The following is a 16368-nucleotide window of genomic DNA, read 5'->3' on the forward strand; positions in this document are numbered from 1 at the left end:
TCACAAGAAGTGCTAATACTGCTCATTGTGCTGTTTCCAGTCCTAAACGTTATTTCATTTTGGTTTCTGAACTATAGAAATAAGTTCTAAGAGACCTTGGCAATCCAACTTATTGCAACCTACTAGCATTAAATATTTTAAACTGGTAACAAATTCAACACTTCCTGCAAATAGTACCAACAGAGAAACCCTACCAATATTTACATCCTGTCCCTGAAAAAGATCTCTGAGCCTGTCATGAAAAATATCACTTTCAACATGCCCAAGCACTAATCAACCATGAGCTATTTTGGAATATCTTCAAAGTATGCTATAAATGTGGACAAATCTGTGTACCAGAAACACTTGTCATGGGAATGTTGAAAATTGTTTTCCATCACTGAGAAGTACAGAGCCACTGATCACCAGAACAGTTTATATTTAATTTTTGTGTTTGTATGGTTTTTTTAAACATACATCATGTACATAATCCTCAAATTGTGCTGCATTGGGTTTTGATCTTAGGTATTGGGCATGCACATGAAACACTCAGAAAACTGTTTACATAAAACCCTGATTGTCACAGGTCAGAGGGGAAAATCTCTTACAGGCTTTCACTTTCTCACATGGTAAGCAAATCCAAAGAATATTAAGCAGTGTCCATGCAGCAGTGTTCCCTCAGGAACCAATATCACAAGTTACTCTCATGTGCTTCATTCCTAACACCACCGAACAGCTTCTACAGGCTACATAAGTGTGAGATCTTCCACAGCTTTCATATTCCCTGTCCTAAGGCTACCCATGGCAAAAAATACACTGACTGATCAAACAGATATACAACAATAACACCAGTTTTATTTTTTTCTTAGTTTGCTGTTATTAATGCATAAAGCTCTCTTTATTACAACACAGAACTTGTAATAGCCATTGTACCTGTCAGTGCAACACAGCCAAGTTTGGCAAGGGCAGAGCACTTGGAACTTGAATGCTAATAATACAAGGCCAAGCAATTTTCTGTATCATGGAACCTAGGCTACCCAGTGCTTTGTTGATTATAAGCAATTTTCTGTATTAAACTGCAAAACTGATGCAAATTTGATATTCTGAGGGAGGAAAGGACATGAAACAGAAAATTTTACTCTTCTGTAACAGGAACAACTAACTATGTAAGCCTTCTAAGCTTTCAGTTTTTAAAATCAATACAAAGCCCTATCATATTGAGTGTGAATCCAGTTTTCAGAGAAAGATGGGTTACTCACAAAACTGAATTTAAGCTTCATTTCTCCAATAGGGAAAAAACCCTGAAACTTATCCATTTATCACAACCAGGCACAAATCAGCCTTGACTTGCACACAGGCAACATTTTCAGGGGTTTGGCAGGGAGAAACCCACACACCACACCTGCAGCCAAGCAGGCAGCGAACAGCTCCCTGGAGAACATCCCTGAGCTCCTGGTCAGACTGTGCACAGTGAACAACTCCCTGGAGAACATCCCTGAGCTCCTGGTCAGACTGTGCACAGTGAACAACTCCCTGGAGAACATCCCTGAGCTCCTGGTCAGACTGTGCACAGTGAACAACTCCCTGGAGAACATCCCTGAGCTCCTGGTCAGACTGTGCACAGTGAACAACTCCCTGGAAAACATCCCTGAGCTCCTGGTCAGACTGTGCACAGCACTGGAACCCCAAAAGAGGAACTGAGGCTTCTGTCTGTCTGTCTATCCCATCACAGCCATGTGTCCCCTCAGAGCCCTGGTCCCTCACAGCCACAGCTCCTCACTGTCTGGCTCCGTACCCAGCACCCCAACACTCATCCAGCTCCAGCTCCCCATCCTGTGCTGCTGGGAACAGGAGCACAAAAGTGAATCCATAATGATCTAAACACTGGAGGCTACACACAGAGAGAGGGATAAAAACTGTCCTTTCAAGGAAAGGCTTGGCAGAACCCCAAACCTCAACATACATTATCAAGGCAAGGAAAATAAGTGAGGGGAAGAGATGATAACAGGATTACAAAAAGCATTAAGAGAAATAATCAGACCTGCTTCCAGTGCAGTTCTCAGAAGAACAAAAGGTCAGCAAGAGACAGTAGATAAGCTATAAACAATGGCTAGAAAATCACACTGCGATGAGATAAACTCTCTTTCCAGTACCTGAAGGGGGCCTACAAGAGAGCTGGAGAGGAACTTTTCACAAGGGAGTGTAGTGACAGGACAAGGGAAAATGGCTTCAAGCTGAAAGAGGGCAGGTGTAGATTAGATACTGAGAATAAATTCTTTACTGTGCAGGTGCTGAGGGACTGACACAGGCTGTCCAGAGAAGCTGTGGATGCCCTGTCCCTGGAAGTGTTCAGGGCCAGGACCAGGCTGGATGGAGCTTGGAGCAACCTGGTGTAGTGGAAGGTGAAAGGTGTCCCTCATGGCAGGAGTTGGGAAAGAGATGATCTTTAATGTCACTTCCAACCCAGAGCATTCTGTGATTCTATTAAACTGCATTAGTAGTCTAGTTCACAGAAAAGATGATGTTGCAGGTTAATATTATCTGTACACCTTTTTTTTTAATAATACAGATAAAAGAAACTAAGAATCTAACAGCCAGGCAATGAGGAACAGAAGGCCTCAACAAGAAAAACACTCAACACTTGCTTAAACTGTTCAAGTGATCACAGTGGCACGGATAAGGCCCTCACAGGCTTAAAGTTAGACTAGTCCTTAAGTGCTCTATTGGATCAGAGCCTGGGGTACACGAAGATTAGCAGAACAGTGAGCTGAATGAATCATATCAGCACATGCAAAATTATCAGGCACGTTAAGGAAAGGCACATACATTTTCTCCTCAAGACAGCCTACATGTCAAAGGAAATAACGGATTTGAATTTTGTTATCAACTGCAACTGCTCAGATCAGGTGATGCTTAGGACAGAGTTACTTACTATTAAAATGTAAATGCAACATCCGCAGAAAATAAATGTATGTAACCTTTCTTTGTCACCAAACTGACTGAGCAGCTAACAGGAATAGTTGGAGTTTACAGGAGTTTAATCCATAGAAACAGAGTTACTGAAGCCTTTGCATTCCCACCACCTTCAAAATGTGCCTGGGTGGCAGAATAAAGCACATTAATTAATATAACTTCCACTGATCAACTCCAACCAAAATAATGACAGAAACAAACCTCCTGCTCATTCACTCTATTTACGGTTGTATACCTCATTTAAATAGCACAGCCATTAAAAATCTTTTCAGATACAAGTTAACGTCAGAAAAATTAAATACTGGGAACTGTTAGGAACTACAGAAGAGACTAAAAGCTTATGAGCACCTGTTTCTTGGGCTATTTACAACTGTTTGGAGCCAAAAGCTGATGGTGTACCAAGAAAATCTCTGCTGCTTCAAAGATTTCCTCCTCCTCACACATTCTTTTATTAAAGCCTGTAATTCACAGAGTAAATCAAAGTGTTTGACTGTGAGCACCACAGGTGAAAGTCAAGCTGTATAACTTATACTTTGTGCTCTTTCTTCTGCATCATAACAGAAATTCCCATCTGAAAATGCAGATCCTCATTCCAGCACCTCTCATCCCACAGTCTTCAGCTCAGCCTCAGAAATAAAGATTTTTCTGAACTGAGTCTTAAATTGCCAAGTGTTCATGAAGCAGAAGAGGCAAATACTTTGATCTTGCAGAACAAGAAAAATCATCTTTCTTCTCCCCCCTTATCTAGCAATTTCCTTCCATGAGGCTGACAGTGAATTTTATGCTAGAAAAGCATAACTTCAAAAACTAATTACTAATTCCAGATTGAGACCACAGAAATTGTTATCCTAAAGAATGAAAATATTTTGATATTTTGATTACTGATGTTCACTGTAAGACTCAAAAGATAGACTTGAACAACTCCTCCACTTTCATAAGCACAGTATTGACTTTGGATAGGGGGTGTTAAGGCATGGGAGCACACATCACGAGGATGGGAAAATATTTAGAAAATTCAAGTATTTCAGGCTGATATTGCTGCCTTTGAAGACAATAATGCAGTTACAGCCAAACCCTGCCATGAGACTTTAAAGGTCTATACATCCTAAACTGCCTCAAACTGATGAGATGAGTCACCAGCACAGATATATATATATATATATAACATAGTAACCATTACTACACTACCACCCTGTTGCAACGCAACCCAGAATATTTCAGACTCTCAGGCTCTCCAGCAGAATCTTCTTCACAGTTCAAAAATTTTCTTTATAAACTATTCAAAAACATCTAAGCAAAAAAAAAAAATTCATCTAAACAGAAGTCATGCTAGCTACCTTGCATTGAGAACGTCAGTGTAATTTTATATTCAATTTTGCTACATAATAGAGAATTGTTCATAATTTGTGTAGAAAAAAATTTCTCCATGACTTCCTACATAAATAAACAGCATATTAAACAGCACTACTAGAGGCTAAATACCCTCTTCAGCTATCCCAAACATGCAAAGCCTTTCAGACTCACAACCCTAAATAGGTGCCTATTTGTACCCTCAAGCACTCACAGCACCTCCAGAAACATGCTTGGCAATAGGAATATACAGAAATTGTGTGCATGTGGGAAGGCCTGGAATGAGCCTGAATCCTCCTGACAAAGGCATTTCTGCAGATCTATGCCTCTCCAAGTAGGATAATGAGGAGAAAAGTCATGAACTGCACAGATACATGTGTCTCCATAATGACTTCCTTCCTTCCCTCTTTATCTCATAATAAACCCCCCCCTAAATACATGGTCCTGCAATCTCTGCAGCTAGAAGTAGGCTCCCATCCGAGAAAAAACACAGCATTAAGGGATAAAAAATAAAAACAGATAACTAAATGACTTGCAAACAACCCATCACTTTTGGGGAAGAATACTGGAAGGTTTTTTAACTTTTTTTGACTTTGGATATTTTGAAGAGAAACTGAACTGAAAGACTGAGTTAAAAATGGAAATTTCACAGAGAGGATTTTGGTTTATAACATTGCACACGACAACTGGACTTTGCAGATGTAAGGTGCTGTACAGTTCATGTATTATGAATCCCAAATAAGAAGGAGTGACACCTGGATCCAGATTAGTCCCTGGATTCTGGGGGTCATTCTCACTTTTCCCTAAGTAAAACCAGCACCCCCAAAATATCCCTCTCTACATACATGGCATTGAAATGTACCAGACAGCAAGTGTAGAAGTGTCTACCTGCAACTCATCTGGTGGTCTGGATTGCCCAAGTGACATCACAAGTGTCCTGGGAAAACAGGCTGCTGAATGCTGACCACACTTCCCATGGACACAGTGTGCACTCAGCACCCTGGGGAGGGAATTGCTCATTGCCAGCTAAATATACCAGGGTCCATGCCCTCAGGATGCACGGGTGGCATCACGTGCCCCTAGAACACAGGTAGGGACTGGAGAGGTCAGCGTGACAATTACAGTGGCAGAATGAATTGAAACCACACTTGCAATCCAAACAGATTTCACTTTGTTTAAAGTAGAAGTCACAATTACAGCAGTATCCAGAATGTAGCCATTTCCATCAACAAACAAGTCCTTGGCTCGGGAAGTTACTAATTATTTTACCAGACCAAAAAAAAAAAATCTTTTAAACTTCTGGTTTCCTCCAAACTCTTTCCCGAGATTAATTTTCTCTTGGGACATCTGCACATGCATTCCTAATTTTGTGTTGTTCCTCCATGCACTTTACAATACTTCTCTTAATGGAGATAAAAAATACCCTGATGTTTTAAACTTCAGAAATACCCAAACCTTACTGCAAAACAACATTTCTACTTTGTATCCCTGTCCTACCTATATTTGAATTATTCCAGTGTTAATAGAGCCAACCAAAATGATCAACAAAGGACAAATCTCTGCCAAATGGTGTCAGAGTTTCCTCTCATGTTAGCAACCAAATGCTAACGTGGAAGTAATTAAAAACACCCTTAAAATAGAAACAGAAGCATAGAATGCAAATTGCCAGCTCACAGCACAATGAGGGGGCAATCTTTTCATCTTTCTTCAGTGATATTTTAAGCAATTGACACTTCCCTGCAGTCACTATTCAGAACACAACCTTCAGAGTTTGTGTTGACCGGTATCTTTCTGATTATTTCAAAGAACAGCTTTAAGTTTTGCTCCTGAGGAGGCAAAGCATTCCTGGGTGGATTTTGAGCATTGTAAGCAGTATTCTGGGCAAAACCATTCAAAGACTTTTTCTATTAAGTATTATGGGACTCATCTGCAAAACACATGTTCTTCATCTAATCGTGCACCTGACAGCTGAGAGCATCTCCCTAGCAACCATCACTAACACACTTGCAGCCAAAAGACGGAAAAACATTGGAGAAATACACGATAATCTCGTACAGGAAATGCGGCTTTGAAAATTCAGTATGAAATACAGATGAAATTTGGGGACTGTGGTGCTCATCTACCTTGCTGAGGGGGTTTTGTTTGGCTGGGTTTGGTTTTTTCTTTAAAATCATCAGCAAAAAAAAAATGAAGGAGGAAATTCAAGGGAGATGATTCTTTAAGGAAGCACTTTTAGGAACTTGCAGGAAAACAATAAGGCACTGATAATCATGAGGAAAGCTTAACACCAAGGTCTTGGATCAGATTTAAAACAGTGGCATGTCTTTCCTTCTACTGGAGAACAAACAGGGTGGAACCCCAGACAACCAGACCTGTAGGATCATCACTCTAGCTCCTTTTGGTAGCCTGAACCAGACAGTTGGACCCCACTACCCACAAAAGCTGGAGTGCCAAGACCATACCAGGCCAACTGCTGGAGTTAGCAATGAATAAACTGATGGCTTTACCTCACAGAAAAGCATGAAGAAAAGGAAGGTTGATTCAAAAGTCCAGGAAACACCTGGAAATTATCATTCTGCTTCTGCTTTATATTCTCACCACCTTGAGAGGCCACAGATTTGTAGTCAGGACTGGCAGGGCTTGTTTCTATCAGTAAGGATATAAGTTAAAATCAAAGAGGGGGGAAAAAACCCACCCCAATTTCTGCAAAAAAGACCAAGTTGACTTGGAGATGCTTTTTTCACTACCAAAGCACTCAACTACTACTTGTTTACAGCTGCTTACCATTCTGGCTAGAATAAGTCAATCTGGAAAATAGTAATTCCTTCGTGGGCAAATTGTGGCCAAGATTCTGCTTCTTTACTCTCACTACTGAGAATTATACTGGAGCTTTAGTTCAAGTAGAGTCAAATGCATAACAGCTCCTGATCTGCAAATACTCTTTATAAAAGGAAGCCCTACAGAGAGTAAAAATATGCAATTTTCAGCTGTTTTCATTCATTTTCTCAGTAAGAGAAAAAACAATGTCCCTGACTGACCTGCACATTTGGAATAATTACCATACACTTAGAAAATTTAAAGTCATCTGCTGGAGACAATTACATTGACTCCTACTTAGGATAGCACTGAAGCCCCAAATGCCTTACTTCCCAATCATTTCCATTCTGTTATTTGTCAATTACTGAGGACATTTTTAATACTGTCATTGCCACAAGCATGATGCACAACATGCCAGTCACATACCAAGGCGTTGACATCCTCAGTTTTGTAGATCAGCATCCGTATCTCTTCTGGATCACCACTGAAAATCGCCTGGACCAGTGGAGGCTGCCAAAAGCAAACAGAAGCAGAAGCATTACAGGTTTGTTTTATCTTCTGTTTAAATTGAGAGCATTCTACTCCTGCTAACACTTTCTAAATCTGCCCAGAGACATGGTGTGACCCCAGTCCCAAATCACCAGGAGCATCTCATCAGTAAGAGCTACCAGCTTGCTTGAGGATAAACTGAAATCATGAGCATGTTTGTACCTATAATGAGCATGTGTGTGCACAAACAGGGACCCACATTAGAACAGCAACTTTTGTCAACAACACACAATTAGCCCAGATGTTCTCCCTGGCATGTAAGGGGAAAACTAATTACATCAGATAGTGCTGCATGCTTGCACTTGGCACTGATGAATGGCCATGCCATACACATTTAGAAACAGAACATTATGCAGATAATGAATTTCTGGGCAATCACTAAACAACTTGTATTTTTTTTCCCGAATAAATACGCCATGAGCGCAGTTAATTTTAACCACCCAAGAAGCGAAGTAATTATCTTATTGTCTCAAGTCTGTTATTATGCTATTATGAATGGGAATGCAGAAATAAATAGCCAGGCCCACAGGAGAAACAATGTGCCATGCTCGCTGCTCTCCAAGGCTGGCGTCACCGCGGGCAGGGGAGGGAGCACTGCCACACTCAGCCAGAGCTGGTGACTTCAGCCCTTCCGACCACCTTGGCAGCAAATATCTGAGCTAGCAACCAAGCTGGCAGCACACTGAACTAAAAGAAGAAGAACTGTGCTGCTGGAGACTCGGGAAAGGAAGGGGACAATTCACAAAGATCCATATCCCATAAAGCTCGTGGCTGAAACACGCCCCGCTTTCACCAGCAGCCTCCTGAAGACAGAGTGTGCCCCCCAAGTCTCACTCCTGGTTGCCTCATGGTCCTACTGGCAAAAAGGAGTTTGTGGTGCCAAGCAATCAGCAGAATCTAAAATAATCCTGTAAAATGGCAGCATGCATGACTACTTAAGCACATAAAACTGCAACAGTTCTTGAAATTCTACAGAATTTAACTGTCTTGTAAACAGGCAGTCTCAAAATGCACAAAACAGGCTGAAAGAACAAAGTAAACACCATTTCCTCCCTATCTTATTCAAATGTGGAAAATACATTTCTAAGTTAATGGTGTCTATTTTAAGACATATTAATCCCTTATGTCCTTGAGAAACATTCATACAGGAATTTCATTCTTGCCACTCCTCCAAAAGTGAAAAGGACTAAAGCAGCATCTTTCATCACCATTGTCTATGTCTTACATATTGCAGTGGATGCTTGAAAAAGGAAGGAAAAAAAAAATCGCATTTCACTTGAACCATTTAGCATGCTCCCTTCCCAGCCATGTCAGAATGGGCAGAGAATATTTCCCAACAGGGGATGAAAACACCAGACCCTTCTCTCCTAAAATTAACAGCTATGAAGAATCAGTGAATGTTTATGAAATTATTATGCTTGCACCAAAATATTTGCATTTTCTATGCATTTATCATAACATTTAAATTTTTAAAAAATCAGCAGGAAAGCAGAGAACTCCTCAATTACAAGCTGAATGGCAATCACAATCCAGTAGCTAAGAAACAAATACTCCCAGCATCTTAGATTATTCCCTGAATCCATTTGCAAGTATGCTCAGCACCCAATGAAAAGTATCAGTCACACTCTGGTGACATTTAATGTGAGACCTCAAACAGAGGTAAGAGAAAAAAACTCAAAATTCAGATCTATTAGATTTAAAGGGGAAAAAAAGCAACTGAGTTCAAGTGCTGTTAGAGGTAACATTTTTCTTTTAAAAAAGGAGGGAGTAAAGTACTGTGCATCATTACATTAAAAAAAAAAAGGAAGGTCTAAAATAAGGCACCTTGACCCTTCTTCCCTCTGCCAAAAATCTGAATCAAACCCTTGGTTTTACAGGAAATGTTTGACCTTTCTAATTAGCATCAGCCACTTAACACAGAAAGCATATTGAGAATATCATTGTGTTCTTTAGACCTGTGACACACAGAAGAGCCTCATCTCAATTTTTGTCCCCCATACCATGGTGACATCCACCTGCAGCTCCTTGATCAAACCCCAGTGTTCATGGTGCCTCTGAAGCAGGGTATAACTCCCACCACTGACACGTGTAACCTTTGCTGACAGGACAAAGTTGCCATATACCCATTTCAAAGGCCTCATCCTTCAGACCTTTTTTCTCTGTAAGATTCAATTTTTATAAATTAATCACGATAAAATCTATCTGTGATAGCTGTAGCAGCAAGACACAGAGATAATGGAGAAAGATCAGAGCCTGGAAGCTGGAAAGAGGAGATAAAAATGATCAGAGCCTGAAAACTGGCAATAGGAGATAAAACCAGTACAGGTTAATAACCATCTTGAGTCACTGCTGTGCAGCCTGCTGGCCATTTTTCTAATTCACTATGTCATTATTTTACTTTATTTTCAAAGGTATTCATTTTGAAATGAGAATGTATTCTTTATTGCTGAGGCAATTTTATTACATATCGAGACCCATTTCAGTGTAAGATGTGCAGTCAAGTATGATGACCTGCCCAGGAAATCCATGTCAGAACTATGTTGCAGCATCACTGCTCAGTCTGAGGTGAGAGCTGAGAAGATGCATCCACATCCATCAGCACAATGGAAAAAGTATTGCTGCATTCAGCAGCTGACAGGGATGGAAAGGGGCTTGTGCAGGTACACACACATTGATGATGGATGCCCAATGAACAGATTACTTTTTGATCTTCAGTGATAACTATATTCATGCATCAATGACTTCAAATGGCTTTTTTTTAAATTTTAATTCCTGAAGGGTAGATGATTTTCCTTCCTAATTATTAAAGGATAGTATATTTTTGGAAATTATTTCTAAAACTTGTGACATCATTAATGGGTTATTTCATTAACAGAAATATTTTCCTTTAAAAGTCTTCAAATTGTTAAAAAGTTGTTAAACTCTATTATAAAAGGGGGGAAAAAAGCACAAGCAGAGAGCAGATTATATATAACTATTATTAGAATTAAGCAAGGGTGCAGGGTTTTGGAATGATGAACAACTGTTTCATCAGCTCAGCTCTCTGGAGCTTCCAATTTCTTAAGGAGAATTTCAGTTGGGAGTGTTCACATTTTTTTCTGAAAATGTGAACTCCAGCAGCTAACAAAAACCTTTCCATGCTACTTTTTCTACAGTTACTATGATAAGTATGAAACTTACCAACAAGTTTTATTAGAGGCCTCTTTACTTTGTGCTGCAACAAGCATTTTAGTAAAAAAATAAAATGTGTCTGCAGACACCTTCCAGAGTTGCAACATATTCCTATCTTTACTGCATGCAGGGCAATCAAGCTGGACTTCAACCCACCAGGTAAAATTAACTTGTTGAACTGAAGGCACAGTGATTTTTTCAGCAACAGAATTTAAACCCACATGGAAGAATGTCCTGTGGCTCACCTGGATTTCACAAAGCCAACAAGCCATTCCAAGAGAAAAAGTGCAACACTGGGAAGTTCTCCTCCATAGATCTGACTGCCACCAAGGGGCATTGGCAAGTCTCTGACTCCAGAGGAGATGAAGCATGTAAGGGGATTGTCTCAAGCACAATTTTAATTACTATGTCCAAAGCAGGTGCTGAACCTCGTAGCAAACTTTGCATTTTTGTTGAGTAGTTAGTAACTGTGACATATACTGAACATCTTGCCTTGATTTTACATATCCTGACTCACTGACCACAACTTACTTACTCCAGATATTTGTTTGACAGGAGGTAGAGTCTGATAGGGAAAGGATGATTGACTCCCATGTCCATTTGATCTCACAGACAATCATTTGCTCCTCTGAGTGAAAAGAAGCTACATTTTGATCCTTTATTAGTTCTAATTGCCTTACATCAAGTTCCTGGACTAAACACTTGGATATATCCATGTATTCATGTAAACAGCAAGGCAATGTAGCAAGACACACAATCATTTCAAAGTGGTATTGATTCTGACAGTGTTTAGCCAAACACCTCTGTTTTTTCTGAAGGTACCCCCATCTAATCAAGACTACAAGGTTGTCTGCTATGTCACATCACATACATCTATTTCCTTCCATTGGCCAAAGCAAGGAGGCTACTCCTCTCCCTAATTTTAGTTTAGGACTTTTTCTCTCTGCACATACAGAACATGAATACCTGAAATGCAGTTTTAACTTACAAGTTTTATTACTGGATTACTGAACAGCCATTAACTGGATTTCTCTTAATTCTTAGAGTGCATTTCCCTGATGCTTAGTATTTATACAGTTCCATGTACAGAAATTACTCAATACTGATAATTTTCAATACGCTTTGTAGTCTAGTTTCCTTGCATCAGGGGTTAGCCTTTTACTGTGTTTTAGGAATGAATTGTTGGGTAAATACCAAAACAGTTTGCTCTTAATTTGTTAATTCAAAGGATGCTATCCTGTTGTAGGAATTTCTATATACACTTCTGCCAACAACGTACTTTCACAGAGCTGGTATTCAAGGGAGAAGACTGCCCTTGGATGGCTGCTAAGAGGTATTATATAGCAATTACAGATCTTTACTAAGTGACCCAAGGAATACTTGTCCAAGCAGCTGAAAAGCCAGTGGAGAGAATCAAATCTGTAGATTGAGTGTACTGGTTCCCTGGAATCACTGTGACAAACTAACAGCACTGTTAAGTGAGCAAATGCACTTAGAACATTTATACTGAGCAGATCAATAAATACCCTCTACACTGCAACATTTCAAACACGGCAGAAAAAAAAATTCAATTAATTTAATTCTATCTTATTATGTCCTTCTGTTTATTGCAGACTAGCCCAGTGATTTAAGGATTGCACATCAATCCTCTGCAGCAAGGACAGCACGCATGCCTACACATTGCTATTTATTTCAATTTGTTCCACTGTGTTCGAATGCTCAAGGTCCAACAAACTTATATGACACTCAGAGTTATTCAAAAAACCATGAGCCAACACTCCCAAAACTAAAAACGAACCTCTGCATGACAGAGGCACTTCCAAGCTGAGAGATCTTCATGTTGTTTTTAGGCCAGCATTTAAAGGATGCCACTGTGCTCTGACACTTTGCCTGCACCAATGGCTTTCTAACTTGCTGCCATGCTGTGTTCTAAGTTGCTTAAAGGGATGTAATGGGCATTTAAGTTTTATTCCAAGAAGTGTTGGGTTTTCCTGTAATGGCCCCCATTTCTATCTATATCATTTACAACAGCTTCTCCAGAGCCTCAGGCTGTGTTTGTCCTTCAGACCATAAAAAGGAATTCACAGCAGTGGCACAGGGCACACAGGAGCAGTGGAGAATTGATCACAGCTTCATTTGCTGTTATGCACTCCTGAGAATAGGTAAAAAATTATACATAAACTCCAAACAGAACATACATTTCGCTTCAAAAGCAACTTTCCCAACTCTATAAAGAAAGGAGAGCTGGAGAGGGGTGTCTGCATTTGCCTGCACAACACAAGCTCACAGCTGAAAGCCTCTCCCTCCATTGCTTTCATCTAATGATGAATGGCAACTTCATCAAAACACCAACAACTGCTCAGTGACCAAAGAGGAAATTCCCCAGTGCATACCTGTGGCTCCCAGTATGGTCTAACCCTAAGGGACACGTACTCAGTAGCACCCAGGGCATCAGGGGAGGATTCCTGCAAGGACCCTCAGTGTGGTACAAACAATGCTCAGTGCGCCTGGTACTTTCTCCCCTCTCAGGAAGGCAGAAGTGGTTCCTAAGTAATTGTTCCCAAATGTCTGAATAATAATTCATGCAATGCTAACACAGTCCATAGGTAGTTCCACATGGGCATGCACTCAGCCTTTCCCACAGTGGCTTCCCAAACAAAGACTTGAACATTACAGAAATATTTGGTGCAGAATTAATTGGAATGCAGTGATTCTAACACAACCAGCAGATATTGCCATTGCTGGTAACATTACAAAACCTGAGATTAACCACTGGTGTACATTGCTGACTGCATGGCAATCACAAACAGCTACAGAAACAGAGCAGCTCCAGCCATTCTGCTGGACAGCCAGGCAGGTGGTGCAGACTGCAAAGCCTTGGGCAGCATGACCTGCAGCAAAGGACTGCATCCCACCCCTCCAGCTGAATTCAGCTGGGTGCCTGGTATCCAGTACTGACCAGGTTCAGAGGCTGGAATTACAGCCTGCCAAAACACCCTTTTGCCTCTTCTGGATGGGAAAATCACATCCTCAGCTTTAGGTGAACAAGTAGATTTTGTTGATGTACAATAGCTGTAATGAAGGAGGAAGGGAAAAGCATGATCACTGGAAAAGGGTTAAAGCAGTAGCTGTAGGGCTGTCTGAAACAAGATTGTCTGATGATAACCCTTCCGTTAAGGATCTTGTTTTGAACAGTGCTTACACTAGGTTTGGAAAAGAACAATCTGAACTGTTTAGAGCATGGCTCAACCCTGAAAAGAGAGCAGGGCTGTCACAACACATCCTGCATCACCTGCTTTTAAATGATTTCCCCTCCAATACAGCTAAGCCTTTGCAAAAACAAGCTAGGCTTGGGATTGGAAATCCAGGCTGTGCTCCCACAGGCTTCTGGCTCTTTGCTCCCACTCAGCAAGGCCCTGATGGATTTTGCTTACACCCCACCCACCAAACTCCCCGTCTCCAGCCAGACAGAGAAGACAATGGATCTGATTCTATAATTAAACATAACCACAAATAATCATTCAGTAAACCAGACGTGCAAACCAGACTATACTTCACTACATTGCCCAAAAGCACACATCATGTGAAGTAACAAGAATAAATCAGCTAAACCCCTGCCTCCCCACCACCACCTGCACCCTGGTCCTCTCTGTGCTCAACCCTTTTCCCTCTCCTACTTGAAAACAACATATTGAGACAGCTGAAACTTTAACATATTTAGTCAAGCTTTCATGATACTTAAAAAGGAAAACAGTGAGGATTGATCCTGCTTGTGCAAGGCTGGGCCCAGCCCGGTATTTCTGTTCGCACAATTTGTGATATCCCATTCCAGACAGTGCAAAACAAGCCTCTGGCAGATCTATTTCTGGTGCTAGCTTGGCTCCGGATTTTGGCTGCCTCCCATTTTTCATTAGGAAGCCTATCAACTGCCCCAAGAATTGCTTATATTTCCAGGTGAAGTGAAGGTTACATCCTGCCATTCCTGGAATCCTGAAATTCCTCTACACACTGAAAAGTGCTGCAAGTTGCCTAGGTTTCATTCAACTTATCAGTTAAAGGCACCAAAATAACTCTTGACCTGTTAAATTTAGATCACTTCTAAAAAGGAAAAGAGCTCAGACTGTTTAATTCAGTTTGCCCAGCATCCTTTCCTTCATTCTCATTACTGGAGGCTGTCCACCAGTCTTGATTTAAGTGCTAGGTTTGGTTTTAGTCTTGGCATTTAGGACTGGGGGTGGATGGGGTTTTTTAAAGTGCCTCTAGATCAGATCAGAAAATTAGTTAATAAATACTATCCTGAAGTTACATTAATCAAGTGGAGACAAAGACTCAGCACGATGCAGACCAGTTAAAATAAGAAAGCTTTTTTAAAGGAGACAAAAATAAACATAGTAGCATAACATTTGTTATATTCACCAGCATTTGTTACCCATTTTAGTAGAAAAAAGTCTGTCACAGACAGCATAATAAAATTTGTTGGAATACCCACAAAGATTGAGGATAATCAATCTAATAGTATCCCCGATTTTTTCTTCTCCTCCTGAACTTGTTTGTTCAAAATTTCTTGGGATTTTTCTTGATACAAACTGTGTGTTGTGTAATATCTCACAACAGACATATCAGCAGCACCATTAAATAACAGCGATTGTAATGGCAGTACCAAAAAAAAAGGATCCAATTCCTTCTATAAGTTCTCAGCAGCATGTGCTGCACTACTTATCCATTTGAGCACTTCTTGTCATATCTATATTTTGTTTCCCAGAGCTTTTGTCTTTTATTTTTCCCCCTCCCCCATAATCCATCAATCATTCAGTCAGAAGCAGGGAAGAAGTCCTGGCACCAAGGCAGTGTTTCTGAACAAGAGCATGGCAGACAGTAACATCTCTGGAGGCACAAATTCCAGCTGGTGTAAATCAGCTGAAGCCAGCTTCCAAGTGAGAGGCCCTGTGCCATGTTACACCACCTGCTTTCCAAAGGGCCCTGCACGCTGTCCCCACCAGAGGCACAGCTGAGAGGTGGCCAGGGCAGCATGAGGTTATGAACCCCAAGAGAAATGAAACTGCCAGCAGCAGAACAGAGCAACAGCAGCCCAGTGACACGTCCACTCCTCACAAGGGATTTCAGAATAAAGAAGTTAGGGGAGAAACTCGCTTGAAAAACATCAACCCTGCCAAAAGCTTCATTTCCTGCTCACTTGTCTTCAAACACATTTCAAGCTTTTTTTTTTTTTTTAACCAATTGTTTAGGTGCTAAATTCCACAAGAGAGAAAAAATAAAAGACAATTAAAACCAAATCTGTGTGGAGGGAGGAGCGCTCTGAGGGCTGAAGGGGTTCATGCAGCTGGTCAACTTAACCTGGGACATCTCCTCCGTTCAGTGGCCCCACATCCTCTGGAGACCACTGATATCCTGCCTGCACCCAACTCCACCAGCAGCAATGGCAATCAAGCAGAAAAAGGAAAAAAGAAACGGAAATGCTGCAAGTTTATCTCCCTTCAGTTTATCACTTATGAAACTGTGACTTACCCC

The 16368-nt window shown here is 40.8% G+C and overlaps 1 protein-coding gene across 2 annotated transcripts in view; it reads right to left on the reverse strand.

Annotated features, from left to right (window-relative positions):
• Positions 1-16368, reverse strand: part of ANKRD44 (ankyrin repeat domain 44) — a 131229-nt gene that overhangs the window by 62116 nt on the left and 52745 nt on the right. For both annotated transcript variants that reach the window (XM_059475568.1, XM_059475567.1), the window contains exon 2: positions 7546-7629. In XM_059475568.1, the coding sequence (XP_059331551.1) occupies positions 7546-7629 (84 nt within the window). The remainder of the gene's footprint in view (positions 1-7545; positions 7630-16368) is intronic.

Source organism: Ammospiza nelsoni, chromosome 7 (genome assembly GCF_027579445.1).
Source record: "Ammospiza nelsoni isolate bAmmNel1 chromosome 7, bAmmNel1.pri, whole genome shotgun sequence".
In the NCBI taxonomy this organism is placed as follows: domain Eukaryota; kingdom Metazoa; phylum Chordata; class Aves; order Passeriformes; family Passerellidae; genus Ammospiza; species Ammospiza nelsoni.